The sequence below is a fragment of the Numida meleagris genome, chromosome 16, assembly GCF_002078875.1.
Source record: "Numida meleagris isolate 19003 breed g44 Domestic line chromosome 16, NumMel1.0, whole genome shotgun sequence".
NCBI classification, from domain to species: Eukaryota; Metazoa; Chordata; class Aves; order Galliformes; family Numididae; genus Numida; species Numida meleagris.
In genome coordinates, this window is record NC_034424.1 from 1,249,105 (window position 1) to 1,272,673 (window position 23,569).

General features: G+C 44.2%; 1 protein-coding gene across 5 annotated transcripts in view; it reads right to left on the reverse strand.

Annotated features, from left to right (window-relative positions):
• Window positions 1-23,569, reverse strand: part of SLC31A1 (solute carrier family 31 member 1) — a 24,733-nt gene continuing 1,164 nt past the window's right edge. Inside the window, exons 1-6 of one of the 5 annotated variants that reach the window (XM_021414411.1) lie at window positions 19,272-19,363; window positions 11,493-11,551; window positions 6,874-7,026; window positions 4,671-4,743; window positions 4,113-4,281; window positions 1-3,502 (exon numbers count right to left, since the gene is read on the reverse strand). In XM_021414411.1, coding sequence (XP_021270086.1) covers window positions 3,301-3,502; window positions 4,113-4,281; window positions 4,671-4,743; window positions 6,874-6,981 — 552 coding nt within the window. In that variant the 5' untranslated portion in view covers window positions 6,982-7,026; window positions 11,493-11,551; window positions 19,272-19,363 and the 3' untranslated portion in view covers window positions 1-3,300. Of the gene's footprint in view, window positions 3,503-4,112; window positions 4,282-4,670; window positions 4,744-6,873; window positions 7,027-11,492; window positions 11,552-11,775; window positions 12,102-15,434; window positions 15,843-19,271; window positions 19,364-23,569 lie in introns of those variants that run through there. The other 4 variants (XM_021414412.1, XM_021414409.1, XM_021414410.1 and 1 more) reach the window with 4 other exon arrangements.

Below are 23,569 nucleotides of genomic sequence, written 5' to 3' on the forward strand. Positions count from 1 at the left end.
CACAGTAAAATGCAATCTATTTTATTAGTTAATTATATACAGGAGATCTTTGATATGTTACTAGACAAGTTACCTTCACAAAGAGCAAGAGATAAATCAAAAGTGACAGTCCACTGTAAACAAAACTATCCATCCTTTTGGATCTGTTGGGATTGGCTCCAGACCAACTGAGAAGGCACTGGGAGAAAAACAGCAGAAGCCCACAGATGAACGCAGCCTGGATACCCCGTGTGCTTCTTCCAAGCTGGTAATCCAGAGGCACAGCGTGTCAAGACGAAACATCAGGGTGCACTCAGAGACGGACATGGGAATCACATTCTAAGCATGCTACATATGTTGACATACAAATTTAATTTACTCAAGTCTAATAATCATTAGAGTCCTCACCTCCCTCCAAGCACCACTCAACACAAGTTTAGTGTTAACATCAGGACAACTTTAAATACAGCCAGCATAAAGGCTGGGACTGCAGGAAACGCAGTCAGTGCAAGTCATCATCAGGTTGGCTGTGTTTTGCTCAGTTTGGGGAAGCAAACAGCAGCCCGGGTCAACAGAGCAGCCAGTGGCATCTGGTGGGCCTGAGGAGGCTGGGACACAGGGAGGTACAGGGCTTCTCTGGATTGTCAACAGTTACTCGTCCTCAAGAGAGAGATGATTTCAAGGGAAGATAGATGTACAATGATGCAGAAAAAGCTAGCAGAACTGAACTTATATTGTAAAAGCCACAGCTATTGAATAATCCACAACTTATCCTTCTCTAATTGCAAAGATCAGAGAATTCAAGTCTGGGCACTTGAACGCAAAACGAAAGATGACTAAAAAGATTCACTGATAGCAAGAAGATCAAACCAAGCAGAGGTTTTATTTTAGAGGAAGATGTAGTAAGAGGTATATGAATTAACTAGTGTCAACACACTACAGTCACACTTGTGAAATATACCCTACAATCACACATCCCTGCAACAGCAACAGCTGCAGCTTGTTCAGTGGAAACCACACAGATTGGTGCTGGGAAGATCAGCTCTGAACTCAATCAGGGATGAGGTCTCTACAGGGGAGGTCTCTGTCTTCCAGAACACAACCAGCTCCAGCACGTAGCTGCTCTGTGTTTCACTGACAAGCACTAAGATGTACTCACAGCTCACACTCGGGGATTGGAAGAGTCTGTTTTCCACTCTCACAGAGAAATATGATTGCTTAGAAGGCTGAGGAGGTTTTTACTTTGTGAGAGATGCAGAAAAAAGAGCATCCTATGGTCTACTTATGTCCTTCCGCAGTCTGCTACGTACACAACTCCCTCCAGAGACCTGACTGGGGAAGAGCTTTTCCTATTTCTCATCAGGAGGTGTCCAGAATTTTTCTGTGAAAACTGCTTTGCTTCTTTCACTTGGATGCAAATTTGCTACAGAAAGAAACTATAACACCGAGCTTGCTTTTAGTTCTTCTCCTTTTGTTCAGTATTTGCACTGCCCAAAGAAAACAAGATGAGCAAATAAATGCCTGGGGTCACCCACAGGAAAGCTAACTTGAGACAGCGCAATTCAAGAGCTGAGCAGGATGCCGGGCAGCAGCAGTCACAGATTTCCTGCTGCCTTGCAAAGAACGTGGGCTCTGTTGGAGGTAGCAGCATCAGCACAGACAGAAGCGTGGGCCTGGCTCCATAAAGCACACAGACTAAAGAAGCCTAACCCCTCTTCACAAAGGCCTGCATAACTTATTCTGCAGCTGGTAACAGTGTGACTAGTAGCATCTTTGGAGAAAAGAACTGCTGATGCTTGTGCCCAGACACTTAGATCTCAAAAGGATTCCCTGTTCTCACATGGCACATCCTAGTCATCAGTCCAAGTGGTGCCTATTTTTCGTTAGCCATCTAAAAATCCCACCATCCTCCCTTTCAGCCATTTACAGGCAGAAAGAGGGCATCCTGGGCAGAACAGACTTTGCACTGTGCTCTAACTGCACAACACTTTCTGCAACCGGGAGCAGTTTAACAACTAAGAGCTGAACCAAAACTGCTCCCAAAGCAATTTCTGGGCCTCACCCATCCAGAAAGCTACCCTGATTTGCCTGTAAAATGTGTAAAGCTCACAGCCCTGAACAGAAAGTTCTTGACTGTGCTACTACAGGTGTCCATCATTGGTACTGTCAACTCTTGCACCTCCTAGCTAAAAAAGTCACAGCATGATTACTAGGACAAAGAGGAGTCATTTGCTTTTGGAATATTTTTTTACATCAGCCCAAGCAACTCCAAATGAACTGAATTACCAGAGGGCTGCTGTAGCCCTACTGTTTCTTTCCTCTCTTCCCCAAATCTCCTACGGGAACACAGTTATTTCCTTCATCTCACTCAAGGAACACCCTATTCTGACATTTTAGCCTTCAGTGTAATGAAATTATTATTTATCTCTTGCCTCATTTACAGAATTAGTGTTAGTAAGCCAGAAGTCTAGCTCTAGATCCATTCAGGTGCAACCCAACCTGAAGTCAATACAGGTTCATTGGTCAATTTAAAATCTCTTTGCCCTGTACGTATGTAATTTTTGTCCTGCATCTATTCCACACATTTGGGAATTGAAAGCAGGGGATTGGGAAGTGAAAGCAGCCAAACTGCAATGTTATCACTTGAAGCTGAGTAAAACTGCTGGATGCACCTGAAATCTAGCAACATTCATCATACTCTAGTGGGCTTGGAGGACAGACTCATCTTGACCCTCCAAAGCACAGGGCTCACATACTTCTGTCCAAGTGCTCACTTGCTGGGACAGATCTGAGTGTGTCTGATGTCCAGCACCACATCTTCCTCTCCGAAACTCTGTGTTAGAAGGTGTCATTGGCCCCAAAAGACACAATGCCAGGGAGATCTCCCCTGGCATTGTGTAGGTATTAAAAAAAACAAAATAGCCATTTGCAGATATAGGCTCCATTGGTGACTCCAATCTTCACTTACTGTTCATAAAATCTTCACAGACAAGCATTTACAATTTAAGAATAAAATGTTTTGTTTAAAAAAAAAAAGAATAAACTCTACATTTCTGTCATGGCATAATCTAAGACTAAAGCAAATCCTAGCCAAGAACAGCTATCAAGGGACTCTTGACAGACAACCAAGCTGCCAGCTTGCAGCATGGGGGAGTCACATATCCCAGCTTCTCACATCCCTGCACCCCAGCTAGGAACTTGTGGTGAACTCCAGTGGCTTTTCATTACATTTTTTCTTTCAGCTTAGGATGATCCAGTCTTCATGATGGCTGCATTTCAAGAGAGCAGTGGGATGGAGGGGCTTCTGGGCAGCGTCCAGTCTTAATGGCAGTGCTCAGTGATATCCACAACAACTGCCTTTTTCCAACTGAAGAAGAAATAACCCATCCCTGCCCCTGCTGCCACGGCTATGCAGAGGTATCCGTTGTATGTCATGAAGATCAGCATAAGAAAGTAACTGACCACGACTTGAATGATGTGCAGTACAGTCTGCAGGAGGTGAGGGAAGCTCAGCATCTGCTGTCTGAGAACACAAAACCCAAAGAACAGTCAGCATTTATCCATGAGACACAGATGAGAAAACGCACATTTCTCAAGAGAAAACTTAGCTCCTAGGCTAACGAGCTGCCAAGGTGGGTGTGAAAAGGCACAGAAGATAAAGTAGTCCAGACAAACTTCTATGTGCATTTGCCACTTGTAACTGTTTTTCTCCAGAAAGCTCACCCACAGTAAAGGAAATTCAGTATTCGCTGGGAGGACAAAACTTTTAGCTGAGAAACAAAACTTCTAAAGTTTATTTCTTCCCCCATTAATAAGCAGAATTTTTTTTTTCCTGAGTAGGTGCTGTCAGCAGGAGCATTCTAAGCATTTTCTGTCAGTCGATGGGTGATAACACCCAAATTCTGTTCCTGGGAACTCCCCAAATGTGTTCCTAAAAAAGCTTACCTGACTCCTTGCTGCTTTCCCTCTTTTGTCCTCCATCCTGGGTGGCCAAGCAGTTCAAGCAACATCCAAGCCTGAATTTAATTTACTTTGCACAGGGCTATAGTGACTGCATAAAGTTTGTTCCGCCCCAGTTTTTGCCTTTCTAAGGTGCTGAAGAAATTTGTCTCAGAAGGAAGTGAGATTCTTACCCAACAGTTTTGTGCGTTTCCATCAGGATAGTGCCATTGGGACCTGGCACTGGCATGGAGTTGTAGCGAATGCTGACTTGGGATTTGCGGAGCAGACACTCTCGGGCAATCTTAAGGCCTTCATAAAACATGGCCAGGAAGAAGACAGCCACAAAAGCACCAGCCATTTCTGGCAAAAGAGGAAATGTTATTCTATCTGTGCAACAGAAGACATTTGCTTCAAAACACATCAGAAGAGACACTGTGTGATTCAATAACCATGTCACAGTGCACAGTTTACAGCTGGGCACTGGGCACACACATACAGATTGTAAAAGTGAATTTAAACCTCTCACAAATTGGAATTTCACCCATTAACTGAAACTAGCAACCACTTCAGCTAGGAAGACAAGTCAAACTCTGAAACTACATAAACATCTTCCTTTTTTTCACCCCACAGATGCCATATACAACAGACTTGCTGCAGCGTGCTTGAATATTTTTTATTACAAGGTAATTCCAGCAACATTCACTAACTGCAAGTATTTTATTTGGAATGGACAAGACAGCGTTACTAACCTCCAGGAGTATTGATTGTAAGACCAGAAAATAGCAACGGCACATTCTTGTAACTGAAGTGGAAGGTCATTGCCTGCCCAAGACATAAAGAACATCAAGATGAGCCTGAATAGCTCATGCTGAGATGGAGCTCACAAAAATATATAGCAAAGGTTATTGCTGCTATGACAAGAATTTAAATCATTCCAGCTGGTTTTAAGACTGACTTGAAAAAAACTCTTCAGTGATTCTAGTGTAACAGACACAAGTTTGGCATGGCTCTTTTAGGTAGTGCCTCTGGGCCGAAGATATATTCCTCCAAGCTGCCTGCTATGGAAAAGAGCCTTCCCTCTGCTTTTGAAGTTCATTTTCTCCTCAGCATCAGCAGTATTCAGGGGTTGGGAACATCTGTCTCTATGGACCTCATCCTTGCTTTCCCATGACATTTCCACTGGCTGGGGTACAGGGCACTTCTCCACCAGCTTCATATGAGCTCATACAGATAAGGGCTTGTGCAGCTTAATCCTCCAGCCCATTCCTGCACTGTGCCAGTAGACTACCATCTCCCTATGGAACCCCTTAATACTCTGAGGGAGAAGGAGAGGCCTAAATAAAGGGACAATAATTAGTAATAAATATATAAAGCAGGACCAGAGCCTCCCCTGGGTGAAAATAAGGGCTCCTGGACCTAGACAGAGAATACTGTGGGAAGGGGAGATGTGATCCCAGGTCATCTACAGTTCATATAAACTTCCCATCCAGGTAAATACATTGCAGTTTAGCATGTCTCGAGGACAACAGACATTCATTACTCCAGTAGAGAAGTGACTATAATACAACCATTTCTATAATCAATTTACTATTTTTACATGAATAGAAGAAAACTCACAAAAAAGTGTTACAGCCTCGTTCCATATAGACCACAGCTAGAACACGGCTTGTTACTTGGTGCAAGTGGAATGGCAATATGCATACATTAATGCATTCAGCCTACTATTTAGGATGCTATACCTATTCACTTCCTTCCCTCTCCATTTTATGAGCAATGTCAACTCAAAATCTTGCATGCTTAATCAGACATTTCAGCTGCAGGGCAAGGCAGGGTCTGGCACTTATCCACTGAAAACACACACCTACCACTTGTAAAGAAATGGCAATTAGATAGAAATTCACAGACTGGAGAATGCTCGTACATAGCTGTGAGACTGTATGATGAGCTTCTTGAGGAGCTCTTGAGACTACTCCAGAGAAGCTATCAGTGATGATGCAAGTTCCACCAGCACCACTGGACTCTGTGTAGGGCTGCATTCACAAAGGGGAAGGATCCTCTAATTCTTTCCTCTCCTGCTATGAGATGCTTGCAATAGAAGTAGCAGCACTGCTTCTCTTTGGGACATATAGCTGGCAGGCAAACTTCAAATGAAGGCTTGCAAAATATATTTTGGACTGTGTTCTCATTTTAAATTGAAATGCACACTCTCTCCCCTCCCTTTGGAGTTTAAGCCATACTTTAATAATCTCAGACTCACTCCAAAAATATTTAGAGAAGGGAGAAAGCTGAAAAAGTTCCTAGAACTTTTTCAATGACAGGTACTACAGTCACCTCCATGGAAACTCAAGCATCTCTGCAAAGCTCCAGTGATGCCAGCATACACAAGCCTGAACTTGCTTAAATCAAAGTCAGCTAGAGCAGCAGGACTCAGGACCAACACACCCTTAATGCCAATGTGGCAAAGAGCCCTGTAGCACTTTGCTCTGCAAGCCCAGCAGGTGCTTACAGTTCAGGAGAAAAAGGGCAGGGAGTCTGTTTGCCTGCAGGTCAGCACAATCCATTACAACAGCGTGCATTCCTCTCAGTGCTGGTTACGGCTTTTGGTAATAGCCCAGGCAAACTCTGTTCATCTCCTTTTCTTGCAGGAAAATGCCCACTTTGAATTTCTGCTCTTAGCTTGCTAGAGAACAGATAACAGGCTGGCTGCTAGAAAGGTTTTTGCTGAAAAGAGCATTTTGTCGTATGATCCACAGCTCTGAAATACATTTCATGTTGCACAGCACCTCCTACCACTCCTTCACCATCAAAGAACTACAAAAGGGTCTGTGTTTAACTGGATTGATTCATGCCTTCCATAGCTAGTTAAATTTTCAATTCTGAACAGCAAGACGACACGTTACTCTGAACCACAGACAAGTAAAAGCTCACAGTTGACGCTGACTCACCACTTACCATCATCATCATCCCAGATCCATGACCACCTCCCGGAGATGCTGTAGAGTGGTGATGTTCAGGATGCGTGGTCGGCAATGTGGAGCTGTTCATCATGTGGTGAGACATCTTTATTGCAGAAGCATCCAAAAAGGCACGTAGAAAAGCAGGACCCTGCAAAACAAAGGGGGAAAATCTAATAGGAAGAAACACTTTTCTAAGCAGAATATGGCTTCTTTCCTGCTATGGAAAGAGAAAATACTCTAAGCTGACAAGGTATTGCCAGAGAACTACTATCTCCAAATAAATTTCAGGAGCATCCCCTTGGTCCTGCACTCCAACTAGAGAACACATAGCAAAGCAAGCAGGAAAATATAAAGGAGGTGTGTCCCTCACAGCTTTACAGCACTGCGTTGCTGCACCATCCTAAACATTCTTGCCAGAAAAACAGCCTAATGTGATTGAGGCAGCACACAGGGGACAAGGGCTCACCATAAGGGAACATTTCTTATCAGTAAAAGGAGAAAAAACCCAGTCTCTTCTCAATTGCAATTGTGCGAGAGGCAAAAAATATCTCAAGCCCCATTTTAAATTGCATATACTAAAGATTAAGGTTACAGTATTTCTCTTAATTTGACAGTTATGCATTTTATTGGGAACATGTTTAACAAAGAAATTATGTTAGGTGGTACAAGACCTATTGCCAGGCAAAGGTCTGCAACAGCCACAGGCAATCCAATTGCATTTCCATGAGCTTTACTTTGTCACATCTCCCCTCTAATCACATTACACACAATGAGAGAAACACTCAGAAGGCTGACAGCCTAAACCCCTTATCAGGTTACTGCAAATCAGGAACGTCTGGACACACACTGCATCAAAAATAAGAGCACACTGAGCAGTGTGGTGGCCATGCCTTCTGCAGTCCGCACCCCAGCACAACTCGGGATGGGTAACCAGTCACAATTCTTTGTACGAAGTGAAAGTTTCTCAGGTGGAAACAGCAACAGGAAGAACAATCCAGGAATACCAGTCAGTCCTGAAACAGCAGCATTCGGCAGAGCGACAGAAAGTGCAGGTCAGATACCACTGAAGACAAGTACTGACACAGCCATACTAGAACCTGGCTGGGATTCTATGTGCCCTCCCAGTACAGACCACCAGTAAAATCAAGTGAAATCGTAAGTATAGATACTTCACCTGATTAAATTATTATGAAAAGAGAGAGAAGATGGACTCTAGTCCCTCTAGAGAAATGAGCTGTGCAGAGAAAAGAGGTGCATAACCTAAAATACACTGCGTGTTCAAACAGAGAGGTGTAAATATATTCAGACAGAAAATACGAAGTGAAACTCTAGAAAAAGACTTCCAAATTGAAAGCACTGCTAGCAAACAAAAAATCCAAGCAGCAAGCAGCTGCCAGTGGAACTGGTTCAGTTTGTGACAGTGACCTTACGACAGCTGCGCGGGAACCGCTGGGGGCTCAGGACAGTCAGCATATCCCTGCAGAGCAGCAGGGACAGGAGGTGAACTCCAAAGGCTTTGGAGTTAAAGAGCAATGAGAGGAGTTAAAGATTTGAGGGGAGCAAGGAAACTACGTTAGCAGCGCTGGGCAGGAAAGCAAGAGAAAGAATTAACACTCCTTGCAAACACTAGCATTCATGAATGGAATTAAGCACCTGCTTGCATTCAAGTCAGCTAGTATTAGCTGTAACAACAATAGATAGCTCAGGTATTTTCTGCATCTCTGTGCAGATAAAGTTTGTAGCATATCTCTTACTGCATCAGGCTCCTTCACAATGACTTGCTTGGAAAGTTAACTCATAATCTACTGGCCCTGACTAAAAGCAGAATGTATTCCCTGTCCATACTTCTGCTAATATCTTGTACCTATTACCAGCCCTAATCTGTACTTACACATTGAGACCAGAAAAACAGCTCAGAAAAGCGTTCAGAAGGAGGGGAAAAAAAAAAAAAAAAAGAGAGACTAATGCAATAAGTAGCTCACCTGACACAGATAAGCATTACCAAAGGACACCTGTAGAGCAAATAGCACAATTTTCACACAGCAAAGCTTTTAAGATCACATTTTATTCTGAGACCAAATGCTCAAGAGCTAGAATTGAAATCCCAAAATATAAACAGCTGGAAAAAGTATCATCTGCCAAGACACACATGCTTCAAAACGTCTTCTGCAGCAGAGAAGAAAGAGAAGCCAACGTGGTTTAAACTGTGAGATCAAAGATAAGTGTGCCTTAAGAGGAACGAAGTAAACCAAGAACTTCCCCTCTCCTCTGGCCCAAATCTTCCCTCTTCCCTCTTCTTTTAGTTGACTGAACCATAGCTTCTGATTTGGCTGTTACACGTTCTCACTAATGACTACAGTCCAATTTTATTATTCATTTTAGAATGTTATGCTTCCACCACACTCTGCAGGTTCCACAGAAGCTACTTATTTACAAGGCTAAAAGCTCCGTTTGTGGTTGGTTTGTGTGCAGTTTTTCCTAATTTACTGTTACTGGTCTTCAGAAAAGGAAAAACAGCATGCGCCTTCTCTAGATATTTACAGAGTGCTAACCGTACTAACAAGGTCAGCATTCACACGTGGCTGGGCAGGGTCCTGTACAGCTTAGAAAGGCCATGCTTGATGCTCACCTGCATAGCAACTTTCCACACTAGTGCTCTGATACCAAATCCATCTCCCTGCTGCAGTTACCTACCACTGGACGACATGCTATGAGATACTGAAAAGCATGGGAATTAAGTAATGTAAGAGAAAACGACCTACACTGAGACACTTCAGCCATTTTTTTCTATTACGTGTTCTGATAACACGTGGACAAAAACTCTGTTTAGAAATAAATCACTTCCTGCAGAATGACCCAGTGCAGTAAGTCTGAGTTACTGTCTGGCAGGTCTCTAACTGCCTTGGGGTAAAAAGCAGTATCTGGGACAGCAGGAATAACAAATTAATGGCAAATATTTCAAGTTACAAAGCTCTGGTTTGCTTTAGCAGAGAGGAGCTGTCTGACATGGAGCTGTGCTGGCCATGAAACAAAGTCACCATTTTTTAACAAGTATGACTCCGTAACTGGGAAGAAAAAAAAAAAACCCACAAGCATGCAAGTTTCTATTGCAGCAAATTCTCTAAATAGGTTTAAACCCTGTGCAAACTCAGTATTTCAGCATCAGGTATTTTTGTCTGAATGGGTGACTTGATCTCTCGACTGCTGCCTGCTTCATGTTTGCACAGAGGGAAGGAGGCGTTGGGGTGGGCTCTTGCACATCCCTGGCCAGGGGACCTGGATCAGACCGGGGCTGCACCAGGCTCCCGCACTTCTCAGTGTTTGCACACCTGAAGGGTGCAGATCACGTGGTACACCTGCCTCAGTGCTGCACTGTTACTAGGGACGCACACAAAGATTTCTTTTCACTCTGCAGCAATCTATCGCATAAGAAAACAAACTGGGTGGGACAGGGCAAAAGAATGAGGAAATTCTTCCCAGGACTTCTTTCCCTCCGGGTGCTGTAGTCCCAGGCCAGAGAAGCCACAGCCTCTATTTTGTGACCCCTCCAATTCTCAGGGAAAACAGGCAAACCCAGAGCTCCGTGCAGGACTTCTGTTGCTTTGAGCTGGCAGACCTCAGCACATAGGCAGGCTCTGTTCAGACAAGAGATTTGTATCCCTTCACTGAAATGCCACCTTTGCAGCTCAGCAAACGAGGATGATTCAGGAGAATAATGCAGACAGGAACAGGATCTGACAACAACAAACTACTAGCTCAGGTTCAGCATTAGGACTTACTTTCAGCCTCTGCAAACATTTCTCCAGTGCTGCCTCACCTCATGCACATACAGAAGCCATGGTAGCAGCTTCAGGGAATACAGAAATGAAGGAAAGATACGGATCTTGTGCCAGTGCACAACAGAAACTGGGTAAAGGAGCTGGACCTGATGAGATGCCAAACATAAAGTCTTCTGAAGCAGGTCTCAGCCGTAAAACAACTGCCATTTTATACAATCTCTATGATAGGGTCCCAATCTCATGTGGCTCTGCTCTGGAAACAGTTAATCTAGAATTCTGCCAATTTTTAGTAAATCATAAAGTCATATTTTTCCATGGTAAGCAGCCTTCCAGCTACCCAAAGGTGATGCAGCTTTTAGTAAGAAACACAGGACATGCAAAAACAGGACAGACCGTGGGAAGGGTCTGCCAAGCTCCCAGAAAGCTTTACAAGCCAGCTCAGTCTGAAACAGCACACAAACAGAGCTCCCTTAGAGTCAGATTCAAAAGGAACGAAGCCACTTTCCAAACCAGAAGTCTAACAGGATTAACGATGGAGCCCTAGATGCATGCTCATTACAGCAGCAAACTCCTCCCTTCAAAACAGTGTCCCAGCCTTCCCGTGCCAGTTCTGAAAAAGCAAGAAATAAAACGAATTCCACTGGCTTTGCCCAAGAGGACTTGGATCTTCAAATAACAGCTCTTCAGCTTCCCTCACACTAGTGATTTGTTCAGCAGAGTGCTGGCTGCAGGGGCCCCGTGCGCAGCGGCAGCACACAGGACAGCCCTGCCGATCAGCTGGTGCTGCACAGAAGCCTCCAGATTCCTGCTGCTCCTCTGCTGGAGTGATTCTTACCTAACGTATCTCCAACAATGTTTCCAACCGTGAGAACTGGGCCAGGAGGTCCTCCTCTCCTGAAGAAGAAGTGAAAAATATCTGGTAAGCTTTACTGATAATTAAAATGAAAATACCCTAGAGAAATACAAGGGAAAAATACTAAAAGCAGCAAGCTGGAAAGGCAAAGATCTCTTGCTTGCACATCACGTACAGCCCAGTCCTGCATGCCACAAAGGAATGCTACATATGAAAGACATAAGTAATGGAAAAGGCAGCCCAAAGTTATCGGTGCTCTACTCACAGCAGTCCTGCTGGCAGACTAGTTGAGTTACCCTGGCTCTGAGCTCACAGCCTCGAGCCCAATTTTTTCTTTCTTCCTTCCCCCCGTCAGTGCAGTAAGTGGAGGTGGGAGGGGAAGCGGAACGTCTGCACACGCTACAGCACCGCTCCCTGGCTCTGACCGTGGCCTTCACTGAATGGCCTGAGCTCGTCGTAAGACTTAAGTGCTGCTTGCAGTCAATTCAATTTCCTGGCAAACTGGACAACTTTAACCATTTCCATTCCAAACTTGTGGACCTACTGCTCCTCCTTCAGGATTTCAGGCTTTGCTTCAGAGCTGCTCAGATGCACACCTGAGGGACACACAAACTCGACCTGCTGGTACTACAAAAGGAAGCCAGCAACGCCGGCCAGAGCCCTCCTGTGCCAAGCTCTATGGGCACACCTCAAAGATCGTTCTTTAGTAATTTAATACAATGTGCCTTACAGACACAGAGGCAGAGGGCGCGTTCCTCCTGTAAGCACAGGGCATGCAAGCTGTGTATGCAGACAGCTTTCAGAAGAAGGTCTAGAAGGAAGAAGACTCTGGAGGATGTCTGGCTTGAGTGTAAGATATGATGGGCAAACATCACCAGCAACATCCTCAAAAGAGGAATGTGAGGCACGGCACAGTGGCAGGCAGCAAGGATGTTACAATGAGATGCAGTCCAATGAGTAGTACATGGAGACCGGCTCTCGGCAGCTACTACACACAACCCAAGTGGCAGAATGGGAGAAAACCACATCAAAGAATTAATCCTCTCATCGCCTCCATCAGAGGCCCCAGGCTGGAACCACTGCCACACAGCCAGGGATGCTGAAGGTGCTAACAGAACAGATGGCATCTCAGAATCTCCCTGTGGTTCCTAAACCATGCCCAAGACCGACTTGTTGCCAAGGCTGAGAGATACCCTTCTCTTAAGGCCACCACAACAAGCTCTGACTCGAGGCAGGACAGGCAGCGAGGGTGAACAAAGCTTATGCCGCCCATGCCAGGAGGTCTGAGGGCAAGAAATAAGCCAGAATTCAGCTGAGGCACTTTCCAGAAGGCCAGATCCCAGGGCTGGGGGCAATACTCTGCAAGTATGGGCACATTCCTCAGTGCCTGGGGAGCTCTAGGGGTCCCTGTGGGTCTTGGCAAAGATCCCGAAAGAGCCATGCCAAGTGGAGTCATTTCGTTGTTTCTGTTTTCTCACACTGAGAAAAGTGTGAGAAAATCTGAGCTGCAAAGCTCTATCCTTCAGGGCTCTTGGCTGTCACTGATTCTTTGGGTTTTACTTCTCAACTCCTTATGGTTTTTTTCCCCACAAGCTGCACTTCTACCGAGACATATTTGTCCCTCTGATTTTAAGGATGGCTTTTCCCCAAGAGACAGACTGCACCCCCCTCAAGAAATTATCACTTTACACTCCTGCATGTAGCAAAAACTGTCTGTCCAACTTCAGAGCATAGATTCCACCTGAGATGCTGCCTCACATAGGCTTCCAGGAGTTGCACAACATTTGGTAGCTCACAGCAGTTACATCCGTTAGTCAGCTTTTAATTAAGATTAACAGAAGCTGACGAAACATCAGTGTCTGTCCTTTGTATTGAGCCAAAGCAAGACTTAGATACTTAACTAAGGCTAAAATGGACTGCATTCACCCAGCACGATCCCTGATACTGGAGGAGGGGACAGAGCTCTTCCTCCTAACACAGCTACAGCCACGTCCCTTGCAGGGAGTTTATTTTCATAGCAAACTTGTCTGGGCACCTTCTGTTAGAGACTCTGCTTGATCTGCTTAGGAGGTCATTCCTAATCTTCCAGCTTATGCAGCCTCCCCAGGGAATCTCAAAATCTTTGAACACGAAAGAAAAAAAAAAAGGTCTCAGGACAGACTGTTCTTTACAAGACAATGCACTGAACTTCATGAAGCAGAGTATCATGCCAGCCAATGTCATTACTAATGGGCCTAATGAAGCGGAAGGCGGCAGAAACAACTCTGCTTAGCAAAATTACGGCTATAAAACCAACATCAGTGGAGAAAAAGCTAAGAAATGCTGGCAAGAGATCTTACAGATGGAGAAAATAATGTTGAGTTTAGGGAGGCTGAATAACAGAGGGACTCCTCTCCAGACAAACCTTTTGCTCAGCCACACTGAAACTACAAGAGATGGAAATGCAATAAGTGATGGACACTCATAAGGAGTGTGGCAAAAAAGAAAAGTCTAACATTCTCCTGGCTGCAACCTCACTTCCACAAGCAAAGCCTGATGTCTACTCCCAGGTTCAAGTACCTGTAACACATAGAAACTTCACCTCAAGACCAATGCATGATCCTCACAAAGGGCCCCAAACCACACCAAGCTGAAGTGGTTCCTGTGTTGGTGTTGGCCACCTCTCAACCCTCACCAACAGGGCAGGAAAGATTACTTCCATGATGACCACAGCTATGGGGGGTCACCACCTTCAGCTGCTCCCCAGGCCGCCTTTCTCTCTGCAGGACCCAAACAAAGAACACGGTCTCTTCAGCATACTGTGCTGGAAGTGAAAATGTTTTTGAAGTTGTGCAGCAGGCTTTTAGGCTCACAATACAGCAGTGGGTACATCTGACTAGACCACTGTCATGCCATTGCAAGCAGAGCACAGTCCTGGCACTGACAAATATAAAAGCAAAGGACGTGCCACTAGGAGAGCCACTGGAATTGAATTTGGCAGCTCCTGTGAACACCACAGGATACACAGGCTTGCAAAATACACCTCACTACTTGTCTTGTCTACAGGTGCTGGTTTCGCAGATGTTGCTGAGCACACATCTGCCACAAAAGGTTGCTTGAGGGAGTTATTTTTGGGTGATAGACAGATGCTGAAAGCTGTCAGGGGCTGAAGATGGCTGGTGACCCATGCATGCATGATTATTATTCACACAAAGGGCAACCACAAAGGATATATTGAACAAGCTTTGGAGAAATAGGTGTTAGAAACATGCACTGAACTGAGTATTCTAATACACCAGCAATAACCTTCTACCACCCTGATAAAACACAAATACTTTTAACCTCAGTGATGTTAAATTAACCTAGAGTCCCAGTGGGACAGTTTTAAGGATCTGAGCACATTCCAATCTTGGCCTGCTTTGACAATTACAAGCTGAGCAAATCAAACGTGCAGCTCAGGAAACAAGCGTAGCTGTCCTGGCCCATAGCCACCCACCCGCGGACCAGCAGCAGAGGCCAGAACAGACATGTCAGCCACACGCTGCTGTTTTACTGCTAATGAACACCAACAACTGCCTCAGTATTCAGAAAAGGTGAGATGCTACATTAGTGGAGAGTGTATCTGAACAGTGATGAAGGTGGTGCTAATCAAAAGGCAATCGGGATCTCTTCAACAGTCCAGCATCCACCTGATCATCTCTGAGCACGACAAAACCTTCCCTTTTGCTCACTCTCCTGTTGCAGCTTGGACAGAGGAGCACACACCTCCAGCCAGCTCTTCTCATAAAACAAGGAGGCCCACACACCAACCCAGGTGCCAAAGCTTGCTCTGAAGCTCTGCAGCATGCTGAGGACTTTTGCACTCACCAGAAACAGCTTCTTCCCTTCTGTACATATGCACTATTTCCCCCCTGTTTTCATTTCTTTATTTCTTCCATCACTGACCTTTCATATCATGTACTTGCTGCTCTGAACTGCTGGTTCCTCTTCTTTCCATCCAGCTGGATGAGGCAGCTGTCTCCTGCTTCCTGGCACTCAAATAGCACTGACATTTTTTGGAAGAGCAGAATTGAGGCACTTCAGAAGACACCAGACCTGAGGAGCCAGTGCCAGTCCCACAGCTCCCAAAGCAAAGGAGATGCCATACACTAGCTGTCTCATTCATCTGAGTGCGCTACGAAATCAGAAATGTTAAAAACTGACAAAGGCTATGTTACCATTTCTTTATAAAAGGGCTCTCACAAAAGCACGTCAGACACCAAAACCCCTTACAGCCAACAGCAGCATGAATGCAGAGCTAGTGCTAACAAGTTTCCATCAAAGGCAGTTCCCAGGAGGCATCTACAGAAGAACCTCTTCAGCACTCCTTGTGCATGTCAAAAGCTTCTGAAGCAATTACCCCGAGCCTGCAGTCTGGCAGGGCGCTTTATCACAGCTCCATCTCTCTTCTTGCAATTATCAAAGGCATGGAGCAGCAGAGCAGTAATAGGTCCTCAGCTCTCAGCACACCCGGTACTCAGCACCCCGGAACAGAAACCTGAGGGCCTCCCCTGTCCCCAGTGACTGTGCTGTATTTAAGCAGAGATAAGGCAGGATGGCTTAAATCCCAGTGGTCAGACAGGACTTGCTGGGATGCCAGAACAGCCCAGCGCTATCTCACTGTGCACAATGTTCGGTCAGGACTCCTTTGCTAATAATTTCGTAGTGCTTCTTTGTCAGCTGATGTGAGCTGCGTAGCCCTCCTTGCTACCGGCAGAAAGAAATGAGACAGTAGCTGGGAAGAGGTAAAGAGGACAGAAAAGAAGTTCTCTGTGACCTGCATTTTCCAAGGTTACGTAACTTCTTGAATAAATAGATACTTCCTTATGCTCGGCAGTAAAGTTACACAACTGAGTGCAGGAATGGTGACCAGTGAGATGGAACACATCCTGCTGCTTCTCCCGTGCCGAGGAACTGAAGTGCTGCAGAGCCCTGAGCCTTGCAATACACGTCAAAAACTTTTTAATCTAAAAAAACCAATAAGATCTGTATTTGAAAACTTATCCTGAGATATTGGGCAACTTCTGCTTTCTCAGTAAATCCATCTCTGCAGAAGTTTACGTTCAATTCCTCTTCCTATTCTATATTCCTCATCAAGTACAGACTCTTTTACCTACAACTGACTTTTTTTTTTTAATGAAGGCAAACCTTCAGTTTGAAAAAGAAAAAAACAAAAAGACAAAAAAAAAAAAAACTTTTGTGTACAACTTTCTCCATTGTGCTCACTAATTCAGCAAGCAGATTCCTGCAGGTTTGTGCTACCTGCACTGGTACGAGACAGCTTGTCTCATACAAAAAGGATGTCCTTGCTAAGAGGGTAAGGACTTGTATGTTTGTTTGTGACCATTCAGTGGCCACACGCAGAAGCAATCAATCTGTATGGAACATCAGACAAGGTACTTGCAAGATGATATCTGATAAACCATTGCCGTGTGGTTTGACGAAGTGAGAAGACACACACCTGTGTAATACCATAAACAGCTCCGACCAGACTTAGCTCAAATGGTGCCTTCTGGCCTTAAATCCTGCAAGATCGAAAAGTAATCTTAAAGAGACGCAAAATGAAAGTAGGAGCCAGCAAGCACATTCTCAACTGAGCAAGCAACATTTTCTACAGTTGCAAAAATGCAGTGTGACTCAACACGCCCTAAAAGAGCGTTAGCTGGCCTTTCATAAGGGCAGAAGACCACAGATGCTACCTAGTGAGATCATAAATAACTCTGTTTCATGGAGATGGAACTAATGCAGAGAGTAAAAAAAACAGATAGTGTCATAAAAGAGAGCCAGCAACACACAATTCAGAAGATTGACAGACCTTCTCCTGCTTGGCCTTGCTGTTCCTAATGTATCTGGAGAACTTGTGGTTATGAATTTTGGTGACAGAACTGCTGAGGTCTAGGAGACCTCCTGAGATCACCCAGTCTAACTTCCCTGATCAAGCAGGCTCAGCAAGAGCAGGTTGCCTGGTCAGCACCTTATTACCACCTAAGCACAACAGCTACACACGTAGTTTGATGTTCTGTACACGTAAAGGATCTGTCTGTTCTTGCAGAGATGATGCGGAGCCGCTGTATACACTGGAGAGCAAAAGCCATCGTTTAGGGACCTGGATCCAGATCTGTAGCCTAACTGAAAAGTACCCGTTGTTGAACTTGTCTCTCTGGGAATCCTTTGGCAGAGAAATCTTCTCTCCAGTGAACTCAGGCAACATCTAATAAGCTGCAGTGGTAACAAAAATAGTTCTAATTTAATGGATCAGCTAATAACAACTTAGCTATAGACACAAGCCTGCACATGCAATAAATAAGCTTTTTTCTCCTTTGGCTGTTTTTCATCATCATATCCAGATTTAGCCCAGGAAGAGCCAACAGTCATACAAGTTCTAAACTGGCCTTCAGGTATGTCTTAGACTCTGGAAAAGAAAACCACCCCCCCAGAAGTCCCTGTTAATCCAGCTTTGGAATCCATTCCACACATATGATATGAAATATATTGACTTAAGCAACTCATACATGCTCTTCCATCTTCAGTACTGTCACACACTTATCACAGGGCAACACCTTCACCCTGCATTAGCTTCTCCCACACGTGAGAGCTTCCTTGAATAAAATTCTCAGGAGCACATTTCACTCTAATTTCTCCTCCCTTTCTTCTCATAGTTAAGCGGCTGTTCATCTACAAACAGGTACGGGCCCATGTGCAGACACAGCACTTTGAGGCAGCCACTCAACCACTCGCCTTCCCTGGAGCTGTCCGTTCCAGCCTGTGCCAGGCATTGCCGCAATAGCCATGCATTGTTGATGTCAGCTCACATGGGAACACACTTGGATTTCCAAGTCCTAGTCTGGCGTGTCAGGGTCACCTTTTAAATGTGGGTCTAAGAGGGACCAATGGCCTAAGAGTTTGCAAAAGAGACTTTTAGAAAAACACTCTGTTTTCCCTGGCTACAGAAGTACAACACATGCCTGTTCACTTCACTTTGCATCACCACCTATGCCATAATACAAAAGCTTGCTCTACCAGAGCTGAGAAACAAATTCTTTTGTGCCTTGACTGTAACACTGGTTTGTTTCGAGAAGCCTAAAGCTGTTTCTGAGCAAAATGCAAGGTAGAATATAAGTCATCATCAGCAAAATCCATTCTACAGCGTTTTTAGTTAAGTCCAGGCCATCATTTGTGCTTCAGCAGATAGCTAAAGGCTAAAATACGTACCTCCAGAGGCACTTTCCTACTTTTGCTCTCTTATCTCAGATAACAGCAAGAGTATGGCATATGAGGCATACAGTCATGCCAGTACCTGTAAGAGCTCAAAGGACAAATTCATAGTCCTAGTCCATAGAACAGCCTACCTCTACATTTTCATTTCTGGAGAGGCAAAAAAGCAATCCCACATTCACTTGTTTTCACCTCAGTAAGAGAGGAGATCTCCTGCAATATCAAGAAACAGGAAAGGGCAATGGAATCAAGCCATCCTCTGGGAAAGAACTTGCCTCTGGAAGAGTGAAGTAGTCTTGGTCTCATGACACTCTCCTGACAGGAATACCTCCAGGGTATGGAAAGCTACAACTGACAACAATCAACAGATTTTTGACCCCAGCTCTACATGACACGGTTTCATGCTGGAAAAAAAGCCTTAAACACTGCCTTTTTCATCTAGCTTTCAAGTCCTTGGACTGTCACAGAGATGTCAACGCAAAGCAAAAATAATTCAGAACTTTAAAAAAAAAAAGTCTAAGTACTTACTATTCCAGAGACAGATTTTCCATCTACCACCTCCAGGAGTGCAGACTTCTCCAAATAAGCTACAATCCTGAGACAGATCAAAGTTTCTAAACTTTGAGATAATGCTGACAAGCAGAATGAGTATCATTATCTGTATCAAAGGCTAATCATTAACTACTGCTCAGATTTAACTATGATCACTTTTACTCCGCTTTAAGCCCATTTATTGCCCAACTTGTAACCTATTTCAAGCCAGATCTATCACCTGTAATCCAGTCAGTGGAAAATATTTCTATAAGCTTCTCCTAGGTATTCAAAACAGGGATAAGGGCTGAAGCGGCAGGGACTTCGGCTACATTCTACCCTGGGTGAAACCATCCTCACAAAATATTGACAATTCCTATTGTTACAGCCAATGCTTTCATATGACTCAAAATAAATATTTACTGCTTGGCCTATGCAGCCTGCAGAAGACAGAAGCCAACCATGTCAGGACCAAAGGAAGGGCTGGGATGCTCACATAAACCTCCTCAGAACAGCTAAAGACCTTTGCAAAGATTCATGGAGATTTTAGAACTCCCTGACCTTACAAGATGCAGAGGTGACTTTTAAACACATTGCACATGACACATTTCAAATCTTAATTTCTCTGTCAAAGAAATCAGTGTTTTGCTTGCTTTTGGATATTGCAACAGAACAGGTTTCATTTCATTTACTATCTACCCCACTCTGAAGAAATGTGAAGTTTTTGGAGGTACAGGTCAGTTTTCAGGGATGTGGGGTGGTAAAAGACAACAATATTCAGAAAATATTCAATGATGCGTCTCAGTCAAATCCTGACTCTTCAACTTCTCTGTAACTGCTATGAAAGTAATAACATGAGAAAGTTCCACAAAGTCTGGCGCTACTGTGCTCTGCAATACAAATGCTTTTACTATAGGGACACTGGCTTCAAGTAAGATCATATTCAAGTACTGCACAAAAAGGAATCAGCTGGCTCTCAGCACACATGATCCTACTCTCGTGATGTACTGGAGAGTTTTACTTAATTCTGCAAATTACAAAAAGTCACATGACTGCCAAAAGATGTTTTTAAGCCACTATGTATTCTGCCTGTTTTGCTTCTTCACTAAGCAAAACTATCAGCCTTCATTATGCTTATAGCAGGATATTCTATAACCAAGGATGTTCATGCCCTGCATGAAGAAGAAGATAGCACAACAATGGCTTTACAAATACAACCAGCATTGGGAACTCTCTTTCCTTCAACTTGTTTTGGCTTCAGATTGACAGTTTCTGTAACATTTCTCTAGCATCCTTCAGTCTCACCTGACATCACCTTAAACATTAAGACGATTCAGTACTTCCTTGTGAGATAATGTCTTATGCCAGGTTCATGGTGGTAACTTGATTTGTATAAAATTCTGCTGGCAGAGAACACAAAAAGCATGACTCAGTCTCTTGTCAAGTTCATTAGGCCAGGAGTGCAAACAAGGAGACCGTAAAAGATGCAACAGAGAAAAAACAGAGCAGCACTGTAAGACAGATTTCACTTCCGTAATATTCCATGGCTAGGCGTGTTCCTCAGGAGCTTGCGCTGCTACTTCCCTTATCACTTTGATGTCCAAGGGTTGATTACTACATCGGAAACACGCAGGGTATCTCGCTGCCCTCCCACGGAGCACTGCACTGACAGCCCTGCTGCTGTCACTTCCTGAGGGCCAGAGGAGAATGAGCCGGGATCGCCTGCCTGCTGGGAGCACTGGCTTTCATTCTGCTTTGCATTTGTTAGTGTTTTTCTTTCCCAAGAAAAGGATGCAAGCTTGAAAATGCAGACAAGCTGTGACAATACACTGTCAAATCTCTATAGTACAGAGCCTTTCAGAACAGGAAAAGTTAGCTGAGGTATAAAATGATTGATCAGATCCCTGGCTCTCAGCACTACCTCTGTCCAGGCACAATACAGAGGAACCCAGCCAGGAGCTGCGTGGCCACACTGCGCTGCGCACTGAGGCCAAGCACTCAACACACACCAAGACAGCAAAGAGCTGCTCAGGTTGTCCCACACCAAGCAAACTCGCTGACTGACAGAAATCAGATGAGATGCAGTCTGGGTCATAGGGACAAGCACCTCCACTAAAGGCTGAAGCCATCCACCACATGGCTCTGCCTTTCAGACAGGTGCTTCCCCACGCTCCCGCAGCAGCAGGCTGGCTGGCAGGTTGACAAGCATCAGCTTGCACTGTGAGGAAGTGCGCTGCATCACAGAGGCGGCCCAAAAGTACTTTTTAATCCTACAAATCCAAGTCCAGTTAAATTATCCATAATGTGAAGAAAAGCCTGGAAGTGTATTTACCATACATACTCTTTCCCCCAGGAGGAGATGCATTAAGTCTTCAGAAAAGAAAAAAGCCGAGACTGTCAGGCCTTCTCTCACCCAAGTTAGCCAAAAGATCAGCTGAAGATATCACTAAGATCATTTTCCAAGCTCATGCATCTTGATTAGAGGAAAGAGATTTGAATCTCTGATAACTAACAAGCATGCACAGGAAAAGGCAGCTCCATAATGTCAAGTAGTTCTCCTGAGGCCATGAGAGAGAACTTGGTGCACTCAATGCCAGCTGTAGAACAGCCACACACTTTTCCTGATTTTCTCCCATCTTCTCAGTCCTGATATCAGGATGCGCTGAGCATCCACTAAGAACAGAAGATTCCCAATCACTTGCACATTTTGGCCTGTGATTCAGAACTGGTTTGCCATATTAATTTAGACAAGTATCAAAACACTGCACGCACACAGAGCTTTTTAAACAGATTATAAATGACTTTCCCATCTGTGGTAAAAAAAAAAAAAAAAGACTGTGGGATTTTATAATGTTACAGGCATGCGAAGTGGAAGCACAAAAAGAAAATTTTTAAATATTTTCAACATAAGCAATTGTTCTAGCTAGCGATCACAGCTGTTCAGGGGACAGGATTCTTGCAGATGTGAACTGGTAGGAAGAAACCTATGCCGAGAATGTGACATCCAAGACTGCGGAAACAGGGAGGAAAGACAAAAAGAGATATTTCAACACAGCCTCCCCCTCTAGATTGGCTTCTAGAGTAGAATCATAGAATCATAGAATCATAGAATCATAGAATTAGCTAGGTTGGAAAAGACCTACAAGATCACCTAGTCCAAGCATCCACCTACCACCAATAACCCCACTAAACCATGTCTCCCAACGCTATATCTAAACGTTTCTTGAACATCTCCAGGGACGGTGACTCAACCACCTCCCTGGATGGAAGAAAAGGCAACTTCCAGGATACAAAGAAATGAAAGGCTTTAGAAAGTTAATCTAAACGCAATAAAATAGAAGTTAAATTAGCTTACAATAACTACTTCCATTTTTCTTTGCATTACAAGATTCTGGCTTTTAACCAAAGAAAAGGTTAATGAAAAAATCATTGGTCTCAAGTGCCCTAGGATTTGATTAGGAACATTTAAGGAAATAAGACTGAAATAAAAGGCAATGGAGTAGATTACTAACACTGGATTTTCTAGGAGGGGAAAAAAAAAAAAAAACAATAACTAGATTGAGTCTTTTTCATCCTTCTCTAAGAAAAAATTGCCAAGATGCCAAGTGATTTCCTGACAGATTTCTAGAGGAGTTCACACTGGCAGTCTGCTTCAGCTCAGCTTCACAACATTCTGAGGCAGATTACTGCTACCTGTCAGGCTGACCTTCAGACAGGCAGCAGACAGACAAGACCTTCAGACAAGGTGGAGAAGGCAGGTCATGGAATCATGGAATGGCTTAGGTTGGAAGTCTGCAGAGACGTGACATCTTCCTGTTGGGCAGTGCAGCAAATACAGAAGCCAAAAAGGAGAGAACGCATTATAGATAGTTTTTTCCTTTGAACAAAAATGTAAGTCTTGTCTTCTCTTCAGTGTTGACTGGAAAACAAGAGAGCTGAAAGAAAGCTCCCCAGGGCACTGAAGACTCACTGTGTGAACACGGCAGTCCTTCTCTTTTATTTATTCCTGAAGACTGTTAAAGATTAGTATTCTCATTGCCTCCCCTTCTCAGGCATGAAGCTTTTGTTTGGGGAGAGGGTGTCTCAATCATCCAAAACTCAAAGCTGTTCTGTAAACTGAGAAAGTGAGAACGAGAAAAATATCCTCCCAAGCCCTTCCTTTTTTTTTTTTTTTTTTTTTGTGCCATTTGTTTTTCCTTTTCACAAAAGGAAGGAAGGAAGGAAGGAAGGAAGGAAGGAAGGAAGGAAGGAAGGAAGGAAGGAAGGAAGGAAGGAAGGAAGGAAGGAAGGAAGGA